The sequence below is a fragment of the Choloepus didactylus genome, chromosome 5 (assembly GCF_015220235.1).
Source record: "Choloepus didactylus isolate mChoDid1 chromosome 5, mChoDid1.pri, whole genome shotgun sequence".
Taxonomy (NCBI): domain Eukaryota; kingdom Metazoa; phylum Chordata; class Mammalia; order Pilosa; family Megalonychidae; genus Choloepus; species Choloepus didactylus.
This window is the reverse complement of record NC_051311.1, coordinates 1526958-1548571: the sequence shown is the minus strand read 5'-3', so window position 1 is coordinate 1548571 and position 21614 is coordinate 1526958. Positions and strand designations below refer to the sequence as shown.

General features: G+C 47.3%; 1 protein-coding gene across 1 annotated transcript in view; it reads left to right on the top strand.

The window, feature by feature from the left end:
- Nucleotides 1-21614, top strand: part of CUBN (cubilin) — a 260630-nt gene that overhangs the window by 146837 nt on the left and 92179 nt on the right. The window contains exons 32-36 of the mRNA XM_037837374.1: nt 1186-1342; nt 2422-2535; nt 3989-4099; nt 5238-5366; nt 5960-6092. Of these exons, the coding sequence (XP_037693302.1) occupies nt 1186-1342; nt 2422-2535; nt 3989-4099; nt 5238-5366; nt 5960-6092 (644 nt within the window). The remainder of the gene's footprint in view (nt 1-1185; nt 1343-2421; nt 2536-3988; nt 4100-5237; nt 5367-5959; nt 6093-21614) is intronic.

The following is a 21614-nucleotide window of genomic DNA, read 5'->3' as shown; positions in this document are numbered from 1 at the left end:
CTTTCTTATGGAATGCAATCGGCAGCTTCTTTTGAAGGGGACGGTGTGCCTTACTCCATCCTGCCCGTCCCCGCCCGTGGGAGCGAGGTCGGCCAGTGCCTTGCGTGGAGCTTGGGAGCTCCCGGCCCTCCCAGGGGTCCAGGGCTGTGGCTGAGCCCCCAGTCTCCTGTTGGAGATGGACAGGACAGAGTGGATGCTGCTCTGGGCACAGCCTGAGCCCTGAGTGGGGGCAACTGTCTGTCAAGAGGAACTCATTTTCCCGCCTTTACCCATAAAAGCCTTTAAACGTTCACTCCAGACACACAGACACACTGAGTTCCAAGGAAAAGTGCTCCTTCAGCCTCACAAACCATTACAGTGACTCAGGGCGCACAGTTTGGGTTGAGTTTGTCCCCAAGAAGACATGGTCAAGTCCCACCCTGTCCCTGTAATGGGACCTCACTGGGAAATAGGGTCCTGGAGCTGAGGCCGGCCTGGAGGGGGGGCCTGATCCGTGACGGGTGTCCTGGGAAGAAGGGATTCTGGTGGGGTGGAAGGCGGCCAGGGGAGGGCAGGGTGGAGGCCAGAAGCTGGAAGAGGTCGGAGGGTCCTCGCCGGCCGGGCCTGGCCTGATTTTGGCTTCAGGCTCCAGAGCTGGGCGAGGACACATCCCTGTCCGGGCAGCCTGGGAGATGCGGTGTGACACCATCTCCTTCGCACAAGCACGCATGGGAGGCCGGCCCAGTCCCAGCAGAGCCCCAAACCTCTTCCTAATCCCGGGGTCGTTGCTCTGCCAGCCTGCCTCCTTCACAGCACTTGAAAGGCCCCCACGTTTCTCTTCCTTTTTGGCCATGACCTTTTGGAGGGAGCAGCCCGGCACATGCTGGGTTCTGACCACAGGCTCTCCCTCGTCGTCGTCTCTCCTCCACTGGCTCACACCCACGGTGGATCCCGTGTCAGGCGTCTCGGCCCATATGGGGAGTGGTTCGGGGGATCTAGTGCAGCAGCCTTTTCAGGGACAGCCAGTGGCCAGTATCCCCAGAACGTCCCCGGGGAAGCATGTGGCAAGCCCTTGGCTGCGGCTGGTGTCCTGGGCCCAGCGAAGGTGTCGCCCTCCTCCGGCTCGGCCCCAGGGCAGACTGTCCGCGGACTTCGGGATGTAACCCTGAAGCCCAGGCCCTGCCTCACCCTCACCTCTCCTCGTAGGCATACGATGGCCCAGACTCCACGGCCGCCCGTCTGGCCAGGGCGTGTGGACGGCAGCGGCCTCCCCCCATCACCTCCTTGGGAAGCAGCCTCTTTGTGCGATTCCAGGCGGGAGCGTCGAGGCAGAGCAGGGGCTTTCGAGCGCACTTCCAGCAAGGCAAGTCCGCGTGGTCTGCCCAGGCGCGCGTCCCCTTCAAAAGAAGCTGCCAATTGCATTTCATAAGAAAGTCTACCCAGGGTGCTGGCAGGCCCTGCTGGGCCATTGAGGCGGGACCAGCCCTCAGAAGCGGACGCCAGCTCTCTGCTTCCCACGAGAAACGCCTAGAACGCTAGAACGAGTCGGTGGAGTGAGGACTTGTGGTTCCTGCATTGCCGACTCTTCCAGCTTTGGCCTCGTCCCACTCTGATGAGGCCAGTCACCTGGTCTGTGTGTCTCTGAGTTTTCGGGATCAAACCCAGAAGCACCTTTAGCTCTAGAGGCAGGGTGAAAACTTTGTAATCCAGGTTGTTTACCCAGCACGTATCTGAGGTTCCTTGCCCGGAGGAGGCACCCCGCCCGGATGCAGGGCTCTGGCTGTGGGCGTGGACTCCCTAACCCTGGGTCCCAACCTGCTTTCCTTCTGACGTGGCCAGTGCCAGTTTCCTGCCGGCCATGCCAGCCAGTGCCTCCCCCCCGGGAAGTCTCAGAGATGAGCCCCAACCACTGCTGGAGACTGGGTGCAGAGTGGGAGGGCCACCGGGGCGCAGCTCGGCTCTGTGGCTTGTCCAGACGACCCTCATCGTTTCACAAACGTGCAGTCTGCTTAGTCACACGTTCTGTCCCTGGCTCACTGGTGATCGACAGCAAGGACCCCACAGCAGGGGTGCACTTTCCGGAAAGAAGCAGCCCTCGGAGCTGCAGTTCATGAGTGGGAAGAGCAGTGGGTCATTGCCCGAGTTTTGCTTGACTTGTTCAGGCACCACATGGCCGTCAGCCTGTTGCTGTTTTCCCTTTTCCTGTGATTTAAAAACACGATCATAAATTCAAAGTAGGCTCACATTTTCACATGGTTTATATGAAACCATAAACCATGAAATAGCATGAAAACCGTGAAATGGCAGAGAACTTCCTTGGCATTAATTGCAGAAATAAGGAGAAATTCCTTGTTCTTTATCCACCAAATTGTTCACCTCCTCGTTGCCTCGGCAGCTGGTGGACAGCGCAGCTCTGACCTGAGTGTGTATCTGTGTCTGCAGCCTGCGGTGGCTCCTTCCTCACCAGCTCCCTGCACACCATCTCCTCTCCACGGTACCCGGCCAAGTACCCAAACAATCAGAACTGCACGTGGACGGTCCAGGCTCAGCCTCCGTGTGAGTAATGCCAGCATGGCCGCGGGAAAGTCTACGCATGACTAACACCCCATCCTCCCTACAGCCCCATGTGCAGGAAGACAAGCATTTCCTAACCTGAAAGGGAACGAATTTTCCTGTTTCTTCTTAATTAAAAAAAAACAAAGCAAAACAAAACTCTTAAGGTTTCAAGGCCTAGCAAAGGGAAAAACCACACCCTGTTGCCTGGCCGTTCTGAGAGGGAGGGTGCTTGGAGGTCCGCAGAAGGAGCTGATAAGTAAATAGTCTCTGATCCATGTGCCTTGAGTGTAGGAAATGCCCACGGTAGTTGCTGGATGAAGCAATGAATGATAAGACCCGGAGCCTGGAGAATTGAAAATTGAAAACGCTCACATGGAGAGTGCAACTCCATGAGCCTTTTGATCTCCAGTAAAGGCGGAAATAGCTTACAAAGCCTGCAACACAGCTGTTAAAAATCCTGGCCCGGGCCTAGAGAGACCCTTAGAAAGTGCTCACTCCATTTTCTTGTTTAAATCCTGGAGTCCCGTTTTCTGGCCCAGTGACCCACGGGGGATAAGGGTGGCTGTCCAGTCTTGGAGGACGATGAGGAGGCCCCTCAGGGCAAGCCCGGCAGCCACTACCAGCCCTGCTCCAGACGAACCCCCCCCCCCCCACACACACACACGTCTTTGATGTTATCGGGAATGTTTACAGTTCCCAGATATGGAGAAGCCTGAGGTCCTTGGCTCAGCCCTGGAAGGAGGGGCCTGTGTGAGACTAGGCAAGGCACACAAATTATCGGGGCCCATTTTTTAATCTACCAAGTGAAGAGTTTGGCTTAACTGTTCTCCAACACTTCCTAGAGAAAAGCCAATAATGCCTTTATTGACATGCACAAGATGGGAGCTAGTGATGCCGGTGGTGATAACGTAGCCCTGCCTGGAGCCGGCAGCGTCTGAGGCCATCGTCTAAGGGGCTGCAGGGCCTTAGATGGTGGCTCCCACTGGCTCTCCACAGGCAGGAAAAGGGCTCCGTCTGCAGACCAGGGGCCCCGGTTCAGCAGCACAGGGGAAGGGCCAGGCCCTCAACACTGAAGAATGCTGAACTTTCACCACAAATGTCTCCGGACCTCTGGGGCACCCACTCAGGCCTCAAAGCAACTGGGTGCCCTGGGACGAGCTCCAGGAGGAGGGGAGGCTTGTGACAAGCACATGTGCAGAATCAGAATTTAAGGAAATATTGCAGATGGGGGGCCCAGTGGGGACAATATGGCCCCACGAGGAGCCCAGCAGGGCTGATATGCACGTGTGAAGCCCATGGGCACGGTCTCTGCAGATAGAAGGCCCACCAAGGCCTTCTCTTACCACCCACCCCCTTCGAACTTGAGATGCCTAATCTGCAGTTATCAGAGGCAAACTTTCCCTCCCTGGCCTGTTTCCACCAGGAGTTTACTCATAACGCCTCTTTCCCTCAGTCGACCACGTCACCCTGTCCTTCAGCCACTTTGGACTGGAGAGCAGCCCCGTGTGTGCCCGCGACTATCTGGAGGTTTTGGACGGCAGCTCCGAGGATGCACCCCTCCGAGGTACTGTGGCCAGGCCTCGGCCCGGGGCTGGACGTGTTTCTGTGCTGCACGTTTTCATTCTGTCCTTGAGCAGTAGCCTAAGCCAGGAAAGAGGATTCGTGGTAAGAAAGCAGGATTTCCGGGGCCAAGGACACCATGCTCGTTTACATCCCAGGACAGGGACAGTTATCGTGTACTTAAAAGCCACTGAGAAGCTGCAGCTACTTTAGAGCACGGCGAGGCGTGGCCTGCCCCAGCTCGGATGGCATTCCTTCAGCAGCTTCTGCCTAGTGTTTGGCCAGAGTTCTCCTTTTCAAACGGGATGTATTTCTTTGGGCTTTGTCCTCTCGTTTTGCATGTAAGCACCCTGGAGAAATCCGAGATCCCTGGGGTTCAGCCTCTGCAGTGTCCTGCAGAGACAACAACAGTCGATTGACACCTGCTCTAGGGGCATAGATGTTTTCAGCTTTACACACAAGCATGTCACCCTGCAATAAAACACTAGCCCCGCAGACAAGGGGCTTTGTTGTGCTCAGAGCCTGGAGCCCAGAACCCAGAATCCGGAGCCTAGAACCCAGAGCCCAGAACCCGGAGCCTGGAGCCCAGAACCCGGAGCCTAGAACCCAGAGCCCAGAACCCAGAGCCTGGAGCTGTGCCTGAGGTGGTTGTGGCAGTCCAGAGCACTCTTGACCTGCCCAAGACCCTGGCCAGCACCCCCGACCAGGACAAGGGTGTGTTCTTAGCAAGCAGACACGCGGCTCTCCCTGCCGCCAGGAACCGTTCTGGTGCCTTATGTGCAGAAGCCTGTTCAGTAGGTGTCATGTAGGTGTTAGCAACAGTGCCTCTTGCCAAGTGGGGAAACCGAGGCACAGAGCACGTGCGTGCCTTGCCGGGTGGTGCCCAGGGCCTGGCGCTCTGCAGTGATGGCCCCTCCGGGAGGGCACTCTGTGCAGGCCCCGCGTGTGGGCTGCCCCGAGCGCCCGCCTTCTGGCCATCCTTGGCCCATCTCTTGGGCACTGCCTTTCCACTCTGTCATCCCCATGCTGGCCCAGAGTGGGTGGCTGTCCCTGACAGCCCCTCGTGTGTGGCCCTGATGAGACGCGTGTGCAGGAAGCGGGGCCCTGCACTGCACTCATCCCCTGTCATCTCCGCCATCCAGGCCGGTACTGTGGCCCTTCCATGCCGCAGCCCCTCACGTCTTTCAGCCGTGCCCTGACGCTGAGGTTCATATCCAATGCCTGGGTGACTTCGGAAGGTTTCCGTGCCACGTTCGTGGCTTCGTCGTCAGGTAGGCGCATAAGGATGCTCGGAGGCTGTTTCGAGTCAGGGGTCGGTTTCCTGAGGCCCCTTTGTGGCTCGCCTTCCCTTCTTCCAGGTCAGGTGGACTCGCTTTAAATCCCAATGGCCTGGAGTCCCAGAGACCTGGCTGGAAATCAGGGTAACTTCCAGGCCGAGCTCTTGAGGGCCTGCCCGGTGGCTCCCGGGCTCTGTTCCATGGAACGTTGGCAAAGTCTGCCTGCCCACTGCCCTCTGTGTCCTGCCTGCTGCCATCCCTGACAGCAGGACAGACACTGGCTCCCGGGGGGCTGGGACAGGCTGCGCAGTACAGGTTTCTGAGCAAGGGGTGGGCCCTGGTGGAGCCGGCCTCCTCGCAGATCACCTGGTGGATTTGGGTGTGTGCTCCAGGGGTCTCCTGGGCTGGGGCGAAGGGTGTCCTGGTCAGAGATTCCGAGAGGCATTGCTGACAGTCACAGTTCTCAGGGGGTTGGAGCATTTAGGGCAGACACTGCGGAGAGGCCTTCAGGCCCAGCACGCGGTTCTCGGGGTCTTTTCCTTCCAGTCGGTCTCGGCTCAGACCCTCTCCTGTTTCTGTCCTTGCAGCCTGCGGGGGCACCTTCCACATGGCCACGGGCATCTTCAACAGCCCGGGTTACCCTGACGTCTACCCACCCAGCGTGGAGTGCGTCTGGAGCATCCTCAGCTCCCCTGGAAACCAGCTGCAGCTGTCTTTCATGTAAATCCTTTTTACGGGGTGTGTTTCGCTGTTGGTGGGTCTGTGGGAAGGAGGCCTTCCTGTTCCCTCTGTCCCCGTCATTGCTCCATTATGGAGAGCATTAAAATTCTCCAGGGATGGTTCCAGAGTCCTGCCCGGCGCTGCCCGGCATGCATATTGAGCTCTTGTGGGTGTGCTGGCGAACGCGCATGCTCAGAGAGCAGCAGCTTCATCTTTTCTGGGAATTAGGAGCATTTGGGTCTTTTCAGGGAACCTCTGAAATTTTCTCTTCCAGCAGAGACCCCACCCTGACTAGGCTTCTTTGCCTGCACCCCCACCTTGCCCTGCCCTCACCTGTGGTTCTGGAATCCTCCTGGAATGTGGTGGTCGGTAAAGCTTTCCCGTGCCCTCATGCAGCTGCCAGGCCCTCTGAACGTGGACCGGATCTGGAGTAAACAGGCCTGCCACGTCCGGTGTGGTCCTGGGCTGAATTAAGGGGCAGATGTGGAATTTCCCAGGAGATGGTGAACACACATGGCCGTGCCCTGGATCTCTGAGCAGGGGACACAGAGGCGTCCATGCCACAGGGGGGTGGGTGCCAGCTAAACGCTGAGTCGGGAGGCTTTGGTTTTCAGACCGCCGTGTCATCGGTAACTGTCTGCTGTGCTGGCTCGTTGCTGCTGGGCTGTGGGAACTGCTCTCCGCCGTGGAGGGGACCCTCAGGGGTGCATTGCCGGGGCAGAGATGGTCTGGAGGCCTCTGGCCGTTTGTTTGTCAGTCTTCCCTCCCAGACCTGCCTCTGTGCGCTGGGCGCCGCTCAGCCCGGGAGCACCCGCTGGCCGGCCAGGGCTGGGCGACCCCGCGGCCTCCTGTCCGTGCATTGGACGGGGCAGTGCAGGCCCAGGGCCCCGAGCGCCAGCGGACACCCTGCGTGGAGGGCGTGCTTGCCTGTCCTTATTGGAAGGGCAGCGTTCCGTATGGGAAGGAGGTGTGCGTGATTGTTGCCTGACGTGTGTTTCCTTTATTGAGCCCCTGCTATGCACTTGGTTTGGAGTCAGCACTGTCGCCACACTAGATGCACAACTCAGGCCAGCCCTGGTCCCGTGGTGGAGCCGAGGCCACGGCGGCTCACCAGGCCCCACGACGCCAGCAAGAGGCCCCGTCTGTGGGCGGCTTCCTCTTGTCTCCCCACGTTCCCCCTAGGAGCCCCGGGGCTGCTGGGGTCGGCCGGCACTGGGTGCCCGAGACAGATGAGACCCTGCTCTTAACGCATCGCTGAAAGGTCAGCTTCACGACCCGAACAAGTCCTGGCCATTGGGTTTCAGACGTGGAGCCCGGCCTGGTGCTCACCCCCTCACCCTCTGCCCCTCTCAGGAGTCACAGGCCTCGGCCAGACCCGAGTGGACGGCCCGGGCTGGCCCCTGGAAGATGGGCATAAAGCTGGAAAGCAGGCGTCACGCTCTGCTCTTCAGTGCACACTGAGCCCTCGTTACCGTAGGGGAAATCGTAGTGTCTCAGCTGGTTTCTTTCTCATCCATAAGAAGTTAATTTTGGTTACTTTGTGTTCCCTGCGTGAGTTTTATTTACAAAAATAATTCAGAGGAAGGCAAAGCACTGCTCCTTTTGTAGATGCCAGTGAGGCTGGAGGCGAGGCTGTGAGCTGTTTCTGGCTCGGTGGAAACTGCATCCAGATGGTGCTGGAAGTGCTTGCTGGAATGTGGGGGGCACGTGAGCAGCCCCCGAGCTACAGTGGGCCTGGAGCTCGGCCTGGAGCATGGCCTGGGGTGGGTGCTGTGGGGAGGCTGTGGGAGAAACCTGGAGGTGAGGGTTGAAGTTGCAACAGGAGTGAGCGGAAAAACGAAGAGAGGAGCGTTTGTGAGACAGATCCTCAGGAATTACGGAAACGTGCTCCGAGCCTGCAGAGCGCTGGTAGAACGGGCTGGTCTTGGTGCAAGATCCAAATGCGATGGGCACCAGCGGTTCTGCTGTTCTTGTTCCACTTCGTAGTTTGGCCAACAGATTTTAGTCACAGTATTTGAATAGACAATGGATTTGTGTATCAAATGCACAGCCTAAAACAGAGCCTTTCCAAGAACAATGAAGCTTAAAAACCAGGAAAGCTCTTCCCCTACTGTCCTAGTTTGCCAGAGCTGCTATCACAACTACCAGACGGTGGGTTGGCGCAGAGATCAGGAACTTCCTGCCTCACGGTGTGGGAGCCGGACATCCGAAATCAGGGTCTCGGGCGGGCTGGGCTTTCTCCCGGAGCCTGCGCCCCCCTCGGGATTGCCTGGCTCGCGTCTCTGCGTCCTTCCGGCTCCTGCGACCCCCTCTCAGGCATCTGCATCCAGTTTCCTGGGCCTTCAAGGCCCCTCGTGTGGCCTGAGACCCCTGGCTTGGTTGGCCTCACCCGGTGGGATCTGGGAAGACCCCACTCACAGTGAGCCCACACCCCAGCTAACAACGTCTGCAAACACACTGTTCCAGGGGCTCCACCCCGAGGCCAGGGCCAGAGCTCAAGTGCGTCTTAGGGGGGACAGATGTCAATGCCCAGCAGTGCCCTCCGGGATGGCGGGCTGAAACGCACCCAGGGGCCGGCTAAAACCCACCTTCCGATTCAGTCAGTGGGGCTGCTCTACACAGCAGAAATCCCTCCAGTAACTTCTGCTTCTTTACCCCTAAATTAATCTTTTCTTTAAAAAATTTTTTTTAATAAAACTTAAAAAATAGACCGTCACACAGCAGGAAAAGTCCTCATCTTCATCCTTGCCACAGGGATAATGCATGTCTTGAATTTTATGTGCATTTCCGTATGCTTTGATACTTTTCTTAGCTTTTGTTCCAGTTTGCTAATGCTGCCGTTAAGCAAAATACTAGAAATGGATTGGCTTTTATAAAAGGGGGTTTATTTGGTTACACAGTTACAGTCTTAAGGCCATGAAGTGTGCAAGGTAATGCGTCAACAATCAGATACCTTCACTGGAGGATGGCCAGTGGTGTCCAGAAAACCTCTGTTAGCTGGGAAGGCACGTGGCTGGTGTCTGCTCCAGAGTTCTGGTTTCAAATGGCTTTCTCCCAGGATGTTCCTCTCTAGGCTGCATCTCCTCAAAAATGTCACTCTCAGTTGCTCTTGGGGCATTTGTCCTCTCTTAGCTTCTCTGGAGCAGAAGTCTGCTTTCAAAGGCTGTCTCCAAACTGTCTCTGTAAACTGCAGTTCCTCTCTCTGCTCCTGTGCATTCTTCAAAGTGTCTCTCTTGGCTGTAGCAAGCTCACTCCTTCTGCCTGAGCTTATATAGTGCTCCAGAAAACTCATAAAGGCCCACGCTGAATGGGCGGGGCCATACCTCCATGGTAATTATCTATTGAAAAATCTCTCCCACAGTTGAGTGATCACATCTCCAAAGAAACATCCAATCAAAAGTCTCCAACCCAATCAACAACAATACGTTTCCTGCCCACACAAGACTGCATCAGAGATAATGGCATTTTGGGGGACATAATACATCCACACCAGCACAGATATGTATAATGCTGTAAACACTACGTAGCTTGCTGCTTTATACAAATGAAACCATACCTATTAATTGAACTGAAATTTTACTGAATTTATATAGTGATTTTGGAAAAATTGTCATCTTTATGACAGAACTTGGGACATCTCTCTATTTAGGTTTTCTTTTTTTTTGTCCTTCAATAGAATTTTATATTTTTGCATAAAGGTTATATGGCTCTTTTGTTATATTTATTTCTAGGTACCATAGTTTTTTTGCTATTGAGAGTGGCATCCGTTTTTAAATTACAGGCCTCTGCTCAGACATACCCTGACTGCCCCCTCTCAACACCCTTTTACCCTTCTTTGTTTTCCCTCCTAACACTGACCACTGCCTGTCCCTGTGTCTCCTCACCTGTGTGTCATCTCCTGTTCCTTCTAGAATATAAGCACCCTGCAGGGAGGCCTGCTGTCCCTAGAACAGCATCTGGCAATTCAGTAGAATTAAATTCAAATAATTGTTGAATGAATGTTGACTAAGTTACAGTTTCTAAATTTTTGTTTGCAGGTATATGGAAACCCTGTTGGTTTTTGTTACGTTGTCATTTTATCCCTGTTGGTTTCTGTTACATTGTCATTTTATCCAGCACCGTTTCTGCTTACTGAATGAATGAGCTCTCCTGACTGTGGATTTACAGTGCTGCTTTCCAGTCATTACAGCTTCCCCCTTCCTTGTCTCGTTGCTCTGGTTTACGCTTCAGCACAGTGTGGAGTATAGCAGTGACATGGGGATGCTTTAAAGGGTCACCTTTAAGTGTGACACTTGCTCTTGGTTTTTGGCAGGCATTTCTTATCTGTTTAAGAAAGTATCCTTGTGTTCTTGATTTTCAAAGAGTTTTTATGATGGACAGGTATTGAAATTTACCAAATGCTCTTCTGCAAAAATAATAGATTCTCTCTTAATATATTTTTGCATTATTTTTCTCCCTTAATCTTTGTGTGTGTGTGTGTAATAAGTTGCCCTAATAGATATTCTGTTTCAGAGTTGAATCTAACTTGGTTATACTTGGTTGTAATTTGCATTTTTCACATTGCTGGATTTGTTTCGCTAATAGTGTATTTTGGAGGTTTCATCTATATTTTTAAATGAGATTGACCTATACGTTTTCTTCCTTTTACCACCAGTGGTGGTTTGAAGCTGTATGTACCCCAGAAAAACATGCTCTTAAGTTCAAGCCATTCCCTCCCTCCCCACAGTTCCTGGAGAAGAGACTCTCTGTCTCTCTGAATTTGCCTGTTCTGGATATTTCAGATCATTGGAGTCATTATGTGGCCTCTTGCGACAGGCTTCTTTCTCTCGGCCTAATGTTTTCAGGGTTCATTCCTGTTGTAGATTGTGTCAGTACTTCATCTCTTTTTATGCCCAAGTAATATTCGACTGAATGGCTGCACCACATTTAGTTTTCCCACTCATCAGTTGATGGGCACTTGGGTGGCTTCCCCTTTTGGCTTTTATGAGTAGTTCTGCAGTGAACATTTGTGTTCAGGTTTTTGAGTGGGCCTGTGCTTTTGGTTCTCTTGGGAATTCAGCTAGGAGTGGAATCACTGGCCATATCCTAACTCTTTGTTTAACTTTTTCAAAAGCTGACAAGTTGTTTTCTGGAGCCACTGCAGGGTTTTATGTTTCTGCCAGCGATGTAGGAGCTCTCCCCCTCCTCCACCACCGTGCCAGCCCTTTGTATCGTCGCTCTTGATTCTCGCCCCATGGGCCTGAAGTGGCTTTGAGTTGCATTTCCCTAATGACTACAGGTGTTGAGCATCTTTCCATGAGCTTATTGGCCTTTTGCATGTCTCCTTTGGAGAAATGTCTACTTAAACCCTTTGCCCTATTTTAATTAAATTATTTGTCCTTTTGTTGTTGAGTTATGAGAGTTGTTTGTATAATCTGTGTAATAGTTTGCCAGGCTGCTGTAACAACCCTCACAGTGGGTTGGCTTAAACGACAAGCAGTTATCAGCACAGGGTGCGGCAGGTCAAGTCCAGGCTTTCTCCCTGAAACCTGCGGCACATTGGCGCCGGCTTGCCGCATGCTGGGCTCCCTGACTGCATCCACACCTCTGTCACGTGCCAGCTCTCTCCCTGTGTCTGCTCTTCCGCTTTCCACTGACTTCTGGCCTTTCCTGACTTCTGGACTCCAGTTTCTTGTCTTTACAAGGCCTTTGATAAGACTGACCCTCATTCAGGTGGCCGCACTTCAGCAGAAATAGCATCTTCAAGATCCTATTTGCACATGAGCCGACACCCACAGGAACACGCATCGAAGCCTTCCAGTGGGGTTCCTGGTTCAGTCTCCCACTGCGTGGTCGCGTGCTTTTATTTATCCTGGTAGATGCCTAGGGGTGGGATAGCTGGGTCTCAAGTGGGCATGCGTTTGATTTTATTAAAAATTGCCAAACAGTTCTTCAAAGTGGTCTGTATTATATTCTCACCAAAAATGCTTGAGACTTCCAGTTGCTCTGCATGATGGGCAATATTTGGTGTTGTTAATCTTTTTTATTTTAATGATTTTGGTGAGTGTGAAGTGGTACCTCATTGTGATTTTTAATTTATGTTTCCCTAATGGCTAATGATTGGAGCACTTCTCACATTCTCACATCCTCACTGCCTGTTCACATATCCTCTTTTGTGGAGTGTCTCCTCAAAACTTTGACCCTTTTTAAAAATCAGGTTGCTTGTTTTTTCATTGTTGATTTGTAGGAACTCTTTATTTATTACAGAAATAATCCCTTGTTTGATATAATTTTTTTGCAATTACTTTACCAACCTCACTCTCAGTCTGTCTTGCCTATTCATTTTCTTATTGGTGTCTTTAATGAAAACACATTTTTATTCTGATGAAGTAAAATACATTAGTATTTTATCTTTGGTGAGTGCTTTTTGCATTCTTTCTAAAACTGCCAGGTTGCAAAGATATTCTACGGTTCCCTCCAGGAGCTTTAATGTTCAGGTCTATAAGCAATGTGGAATTAGTTTTTGTGTATGGAGAGAGGTAGGAGTTGAGGTTCTGTTTTTTCCCTCCATATGGATATCCAGTTATTCCAGCAGTATTTGTTAAAATGACTTTCTTTTCCCAATTGAATTGTCTTGGTACCTTTGAAAAAAATCAATTAACTGTTTATTTGTGGGCCCTTTTCTGTACTTTCTGATTTTTCAAATATCATCTATCCTTGCATGAATATCACACTGCCTTGATTGGCTCAAGTTTTTTTTTTTAAAGCCCAGGTTTTCAAAGCATTCATTTATTTATTTATTTATTTATTTATATTTTTTTTTTTAGAGTGTTACCCAATTTTCATATACTGATCCCAACTACTTTGTTTATTTGAATTGCATCCCAGTTGTCTTTTTTTTTAAATATTCATTTTATTGAGATATATTCACATACCACACAGTCATATAAAACAAATCATACATTCTATTGTTCACAGTACTGTTACATAGTTGTACATTCATCACCAAAATCAATCCCCAACAGCCTCATTACCACACGCACAAAAATAACCAGAATAATAATTAAAGTGAAAAAGTGTGCTTCAGGTTTTAAAGCAGGGAAGAATAGTGAGGCATTTGCCTTGGGCCCCAAATTTAAGGGGCACCAAAAAACTCAGGAAATAGTATTTGAATGCAAGGTTTTAAAAAAATCAAAAGTAATGCAAAAAGTCCATGGTGAACAAAATATCAAAATTTCAAATACAGATAACATTGGTAATGGTGCCATGCCAAGCCATTTAAGAGCATGATGCAAAGGTAGAATATCAACAATACTAATTTTTATTTTTTTTTTAGAGATAACAGTAAAAATAATGTTTATTGTTTATTTTCTGATTACAACACAAATATATGCTTCTTGAATAAAATTTGGAAAACATATAAAAGTTTCAATGAGAAAAAGTAAAAATTACATATAACCCAACTTTTTAAAGTAACCAAATTTCTTATTATATTTCACTGAGTTTTTTTTTTTAATCTTCATTTTATTGAGATATATTCACATACCACGCAGTCATACAAAACAAATCGTACTTTCGATTATTTACAGTACCATTACATAGTTGTACATTCATCACCTAAATCAATCCCTGACACCTTCATTAGCACACACACAAAAATAACAAGAATAATAATTAGAGTGAAAAAGAGCAATTGAAGTAAAAAAGAGCACTGGGTACCTTTGTCTGTTTGTTTCCTTCCCCTATTTTTCTACTCATCCATCCATAAACTAGACAAAGTGGAGTGTGGTCCTTATGGCTTTCCCAATCCCATTGTCACCCCTCATAAGCTACGTTTTTATACAACTGTCTTCGAGATTCATGGGTTCTGGGTTGTAGTTTGATAGTTTCAGGTATCCACCACCAGCTACCCCAATTCTTTGGAAGCTACAAAGGGTTGTCTAAAGTGTGCGTAAGAGTGCCCACCAGAGTGACCTCTTGGCTCCTTTTGGAATCTCTCTGCCACTGAAGCTTATTTCATTTCCTTTCACATCCCCCTTTTGGTCAAGAAGATGTTCTCCGTCCCACGATGCCAGGTCTACATTCCTCCCCAGGAGTCATATTCCACGTTGCCAGGGAGATTCACTCCCCTGGGTGTCTGATCCCACGTAGGGGGGAGGGCAGTGATTTCACCTTTCAAGTTGGCTTAGCTAGAGAGAGAGGGCCACATCTGAGCAACAAAGAGGCATTCGGGAGGAGGCTCTTAGGCACAATTATAGGGAGGCCTAGCCTCTCCTTTGCAGCAACCGTCTTCCCAAGGGTAAAACTTATGGTAGAGGGCTCAACCCATCAAACCACCACTACCCTATGTCTGTGGTCATGTTAGCAACCATGGAGGTGGGGTAGGCCAATACCCCTGCATTCTCCACAGGCTCCTCAAGGGGGCACTACATCTTTTTTTTTCCTTGTTTTTCTTTTTTTTTTTTAACTTTCCCTTCTTTTTTAAATCAACTGTATGAAAAAAAAGTTAAAAAGAAAACAAACATACAATAAAAGAACATTTCAAAGAGACCATAACAAGGAAGTAAGAAAAAGACAACTAACCTAAGATAACTGCTTAACTTCCAACATGTTCCTACTTTACCCCAAGAAAGTTACATAATATAGCAGCATTTCTGTGAACTTGTTCCTACTATATCCATCAGAAATTAACAGACCATAGTCATTCCTGGGCATTCCCAGAACGTTAAATAGCTTATCTGTTCTTCTTGGATTATTGTTCCCCCTTCCTTAATTGCTCTCTATTGCTAGTTCCCCTACATTCTACATTATAAACCATTTGTTTTACATTTTTCAAAGTTCACATTAGTGGTAGCATATAATATTTCTCTTTTTGTGCCTGGCTTATTTCGCTCAGCATTATGTCTTCAAGGTTCATCCATGTTGTCATATGTTTCACGAGATCGTTCCTTCTTACTGCCGCGTAGTATTCCATCGTGTGTATATACTACATTTTATTTATCCACTCATCTGTTGAAGGACATTTGGGTTGTTTCCATCTCTTGGCAATTGTGAATAATGCTGCTATGAACATTGGTGTGCAGATATCTGTTCGTGTCACTGCTTTCCGACCTTCCGGGTATATACCGAGAAGTGCAATCGCTGGATCGAAGGGTAATTCTATATCTAGTTTTCTAAGGAACTGCCGGACTGACTTCCAGAGTGGCTGAACCATTATACAGTCCCACCAACAATGAATAAGAGTTCCAATTTCTCCACATCCCCTCCAGCATTTGTAGTTTCCTGTTTGTTTAATGGCAGCCATTCTAACCGGTGTTAGATGGTATCTCATTGTGGTCTTAATTTGCATCTCTCTAATAGCTAGTGAAGCTGAACATTTTTTCATGTGTTTCTTGGCCATTTGTATTTCCTCTTCAGACAACTGTCTTTTCATATCTTTTGCCTTTTATAATTGGGCTGTCTGTACTATTGTCATTGAGTTGTAGGATTTCTTTATATATGCAAGATATCAGTCTTTTGTCAGATACATGGTTTCCAAAAATTTTTTCCCATTCAGTTGGCTGCCTCTTTACCTTTTTGAGAAATTCCTTTGAGGTGCAGAAACTTCTAAGCTTGAGGAGTTCCCATTTATCTATTTTCTCTTTTGTTGCTTGTGCTTTGGGTGTAAAGTCTAGGAAGTGGCCGCCTAATCCAAGGTCTTGAAGATGTTTTCCTATATTATCTTCTAGGAGTTTTATGGTACTTTCTTTTATATTGAGATCTTTCGTCCATTTTGAGTTAATTTTTGTGTAGGGGATGAGGTAGGGGTCCTCTTTCATTCTTTTGGATATGGATATCCAACTCTCCCAGCCCCATTTGTTGAAAAGACCATTATGACTCAGTTCAGTGACTTTGGGGGGCCTTATCAAAGATCAGTCGGCCATAGATCTGAGGGTCTATCTCTGAATTCTCAATTCGATTCCATTGATCTATATGTCTATCTTTGTGCCAGTACCATGCTGTTTTGGCAACTGTGGCTTTATAATAAGCTTCAAAGTCAGGGAGTGTAAGTCCTCCCACTTGGTTTTTCTTTTTTAGAGTGTCTTTAGCAATTCGAGGCATCTTCCCTTTCCAAATAAATTTGATAACTAGCTTTTCCAAGTCTGCAAAGTAGGTTGTTGGAATTTTGATTGGGATTGCATTGAATCTGTAGATGAGTTTGGGTGGAATTGACATCTTAATGACATTTAGCCTTCCTATCCATGAACATGGAATATTTTTCCATCTTTTAAGGTCCCCTTCTATTTCTTTTAGTAGAGTTATGTAGTTTTCTTTGTATAGGTCTTTTACATCTTTGGTTAAGTTTATTCCTAGGTACTTGATTTTTTTAGTTGCTATTTAAAATGGTATCTTTTTCTTGAGTGTCTCTTCAGTTTGTTCATTTCTAGCATATAGAAATATTACTGCCTTATGTGCATTAATCTTGTATCCCGCTACTTTGCTAAATTTGTTGATTAGCTCTAGTAGCTGTATCGTCGATTTCTCAGGGTTTTCTAGATATAAGATCATATCATCTGCAAACAATGACAGTTTTACTTCTTCTTTTCCAATTTGGATGCCTTTTATTTCTTTGTCTTGCCGGATTGCCCTGGCTAGCACTTCCAGCACAATGTTGAATAACAGTGGTGACAGCGGGCATCCTTGTCTTGTTCCTGATCTTAGAGGGAAGGCTTTCAGTCTCTCACCATTGAGTACTATGCTGGCTGTGGGTTTTTCATATATGCTCTTTATCATGTTGATGAAGTTTCCTTCAATTCCCACCTTTTGAAGTGTTTTTATCAAAAAGAGATGTTGTATTTTGTCAAATGCTTTTTCAGCATCTATTGAGATGATCAATTGATTTTTCCCTTTTGACTTGTTAATGTGTTGTAATACATTGATTGATTTTCTTATGTTGAACCATCCTTGCATGCCTGGAATGAACCCCACTTGGTCATGGTGTGTGATTTTTTTAATGTGTCTTTGGATTCGATTTGCAAGTATTTTGTTGAGGATTTTTGCATCTATATTCATTAGGGAGATTGGCCGGTAGTTTTCCTTTTTTGTAGCACCTTTGCCTGGTTTGCGTATTAGATTGATGTTAGCTTCATAAAATGAGTTAGGTAGTGTTCCGTTTTCTTCAATGTTTTGAAAGAGTTTGAGTAAGATTGGTGTCAGTTCTTTCTGGAAAGTTTGGTAGAATTCCCCTGTGAAGCCATCTGGCCCTGGGCATTTATTTGTGGGAAGATTTTTGATGACTGATTGGATCTCTTTCCTTGTGATGGGTTGGTTGAGGTCTTCTATTTCTTCTCTGGTCAGTCTAGGTTGTTCATATGTTTCCAGGAACTTGTCCATTTCTTCTACATTATCCAGTTTGTTGCCATACAGTTGTTCATAATATCCTCTTATAATTTTTTTAATTTCTTCAGGATCTGCAGTTATGTCACCTTTTTCATTCATTATTTTGTTTATATGGGTCTTCTCTCTTTTTGATTTTGTCAGTCTAGCTAGGGGCTTGTCAATCTTGTTGATCTTCTCAAAGAACCAACTTTTGGTGATATTTATCCTCTCTATTGTTTTTTTGTTCTCTATGTCATTTATTTCTGCTTTAATCCTTGTTATTTCTTTTCTTGTACTTGGTTTAGGATTGGTTTGCTGTTCATTTTCTAGCTTCTTCAGTTGATCCATTAGTTCTTTGATTTTGGCTCTTTCTTCCTTTTTAATATATGTGTTTAGTGCTATAAATTTCCCCCTTAGCACTGCTTTTGCTGCATCCCATAGGTTTTGGTATGTTGTGTTCTCATTTTCATTCGTCTCTATATATTTAGCAATTTCTCTTGCTATTTCTTCTTTAACCCACTGATTGTTTAGGAGTGTGTTGTTTAACCTCCAGGTATTTGTGAATTTTCTAAGTCTCTGATGGTTATTGACTTCTAATTGTATTCCATTGTGGTCAGAGAATGTGCTTTGAATAATTTCAATCTTTTTAAATTTATTGAGGCTTGTTTTATGTCCCAGCATATGATCCATTCTGGAGAAAGTTCCATGAGCACTAGAAAAGTATGTGTATCCTGGTGACTTGGGATGTAATGTCCTGTATATGTCTGTTAAATCTAATTCATTTATCAGATTGTTTAGGTTTTCAATTTCCTTATTGGTCTTCTGTCTGGTTGATCTATCTACAGGAGACAGTGATGTGTTGAAGTCTCCCACAATTATTGTGGAAACATCAATTGCTTCCTTTAGTTTTGCCAGTGTTTCTCTCATGTATTTTGTGGCACCTTGATTGGGTGCATAGACATTTACGATTGTTGTTTCTTCTTGCTGAATTGCCCCTTTTATTAGTACGTAGTGGCCTTCTTTGTCTCTCAAAACATCCCTGCATTTGAAGTCTATTTTATCTGAGATTAATATTGCTACACCTGCTTTCTTTTGGCTGTAGCTTGCATGAAATATTTTTTTCATCCTTTCACTTTCAGTTTCTTTGTGTCCCTGTGTCTAAGATGAGTCTCTTGTATGCAACATATTGATGGTTTAATTTTTTTGATCCATTCTGCGAATCTATATCTTTTAATTGGGGAGTTTAATCCATTTACTTTCAACGTTATAACCGTGAAGGCATTTATTGAATCAGCCATCTTATCCTTTGGTTTATGTTTGTCATATTTTTCCCCTCTCTCTATTAATATCCTTTATTGTACCCATACCAAATCTCTTTAGTACTGAACCTTTCTCCAAGACTCTCTGTCCTTTCTTTGTTTCTCTGTCTGTAGGGCTCCCTTTAGTATCTCCAGTAGGGCAGGTCTCTTGTTAGCAAATTCTCTCAGCATTTGTTTGTCTGTGAAAAATTTAAGCTCTCCCTCAAATTTGAAGGAGAGCTTTGCTGGATAAAGTATTCTTGGCTGGAAATTTTTCTCACTCAGAATTTTAAATATATCGTGCCACTGCCTTCTTGCCTCCATGGTGGCTGCTGAGTAGTCACTACTTAGTCTTATGCTGTTTCCTTTGTATGTGGTGAATTGCTTTTCTCTTGCTGCTTTCAGAACTTGCTCCTTCTCTTCTGTGTTTGACAGTGTGATCAGTATATGTCTCGGAGTGGGTTTATTTGGATTTATTCTATTTGGAGTTCGCTGAGCATTTATGATTTGTGTATTTATGTTGTTTAGAAGATTTGGGAAGTTTTCCCCAACAATTTCTTTGAATACTCTTCCTAGACTTTTACCCTTTTCTTCCCCTTCTGGGACACCAATGAGTCTTATATTCGGACGTTTCATATTATCTATCATATCCCTGAGGTCCATTTCAATTTTTTCAAATTTTTTCCCCATTCTTTCTTTTATGGTTTCATTTTCCATTCTGTCATCTTCCAGGTCACTGATTCGTTGTTCAACTTCCTCTAGTCTTGTACTATGAGTGTCCAGAATCTTTTTAATTTGGTCAACAGTTTCTTTAATTTCCATAAGATCATCCATTTTTTTATTAGTCTTGCAATGTCTTCTTTATGCTCTTCTAGGGTCTTCTTGATTTCCTTTGTATCCCGTACTATGGTCTCATTGTTCATCTTTATTTCTTTGAGTAGCTGCTCTAGGTGCTGTGTCTCTTCTGATCTTTTGATTTGGGTGCTTGGGCTTGGGTTATCCATATCATCTGGTTTTTTCATATGCTTTATAATTTTCTGTTGTTTTTGGCCTCGTGGCATTTGCTGAACTTGATAGGGTTCTTTTAGGATTTGTAGACCAATTGAAGTCCTTATCTCTAATTTATCAGATCTACAGCTTCGTGGAGTACACTTTCTCTAACTAACCAGCAGGTGGCGTCCACGAGCCACCTGTTCTCCACAAGCCAGTTCTCCCCTGCTTAGCCTTTTTGGTGAGTGGGGGAGTGAGTCTTGTGGGGTCCAATTGGTGTACCAAGCTTGCGTGTGTAGTTGGTGTTGCCTGCCCTGTATATGGGGCGTGTTTCTGGGCAGTCAGGGAGGGGGGGGTGGCCCTAACAATCAAATCTCCCTGGTGGTCCTAGAGTTTTAAAGCTGCTGCAATAGTCTAATCCTTCAGTTCAGTCCTGCCACAGTTTGTCTCTGCCACTGACCCACAAGTCCTTGTTATTGGCATATGGCTCCTGAGACTTGCAAGTGGGCCCCTCTTCCAGGCTGTGCACCCCGGGTCCTCTGTTGAGGGATGACTGTGCTATGTCACAGGTGAGTGCCGTCTCCCCAGGTGTAGGGAGGCTCCCAGTCTGCTGAAATGATGGCTGAATGGGGCTTTGTTAATTCACACTGCTCCACCTTCCCAACTCTGGGACAATCAGCTGAGGTTGCAGGGAAGGCTAATGTCCACGCCCAGTTTTGTGGTGTGTGTCTGTTATTTGAAGCACTTCCGTCACACTGGGTTGTCTGGGGCAGCTCTGGGCTATGGGGCTGGCGATGGGCAGGAGTGTTTCCTGTCCACCAGGGTGATGGCTGTGAGCGGACACCCCCCTTTTCTTGGGAAGTTGTGGTGTTTAGTGAATTTTCTCAGCCACTGGATTATTGCCTTTTGTCTCAGAGCTCTCTTAGTTCTGCTCTTGACTTGACCTGCCCAAATTGCAAGTCTTTGAAGCTTTCTGTATTGGGCCTCTTAGAGTACTTGTTTTAGAAAAAGAAAAAAGGATTAAGAAAAGAAAAAAAAAAAAAAGGCCCTTCTCAGAGATCTAATGGGTTATTGAAATGCTAAGAGACAAAGCAACCAGGGCCATTAAGGAAAGGACCACAGGGCAGAGAGATCAGCTTTTCTTCGGGATTTGCATATGCGCCTCAGGGCCTGAGCTCTGCCCTTCCCCTTTCTGTGTTCACCAGAACTCCAAAAATCCTCCGCTTTTATTTTGGAGTTTTTCGTGTTGTTTTTTTTCTATGCCTGTCTCCTCTCTGCTGGGCTGGCTGCTCTCAGATTCTCTGGTGTCTGGTCTCCGTCTATCTATGGTTGGCGTTTGGATCAGCAGAATGAGTTTCCGATTAGGGCTGCCACTGCAGTTCTCCCTTCTCCTTCCCGGAGCTGACAGCCCCTCCTCCCACGGGACTGAGCCTGGCAGGGAGGGGCGCGGGTCCCCTGGCCACAAAAACTTACAGGTTTCGCTGATCTCAGCAGTTCCACGTTTTCATGAGTGTTGTATGAAGTATGCCCAAAGTCAGATTGCTCTGTGGTGTCCAGTCCACGCAGTTCCTGGCTTTCTACCTACTTTCCTGGAGGAGTAACTAAAACATACAGCTCACCAGTCCGCCATCTTGCCCCACCTCTCAAAGCATTCATTTAAGCTCTTATGTGTTCTAGATTCTTTATATATGTTACTTGTGAAAATCCTGTGAGGTAGATATTATTTCTTATTGTCCATTCCTTCCATCACTTCATTGCAGAATATAAAGCAAGTTCTTTAGGCCACATTCTCACAGCTTGAAAGTAGCAAGAGTTAGGATTTGAGCTGCGGGATACTGACTACGTGCTTCAACTTGGTGGGCCTGGGCCGGGGGACCTGATCAGCCCCTGGGGAGGG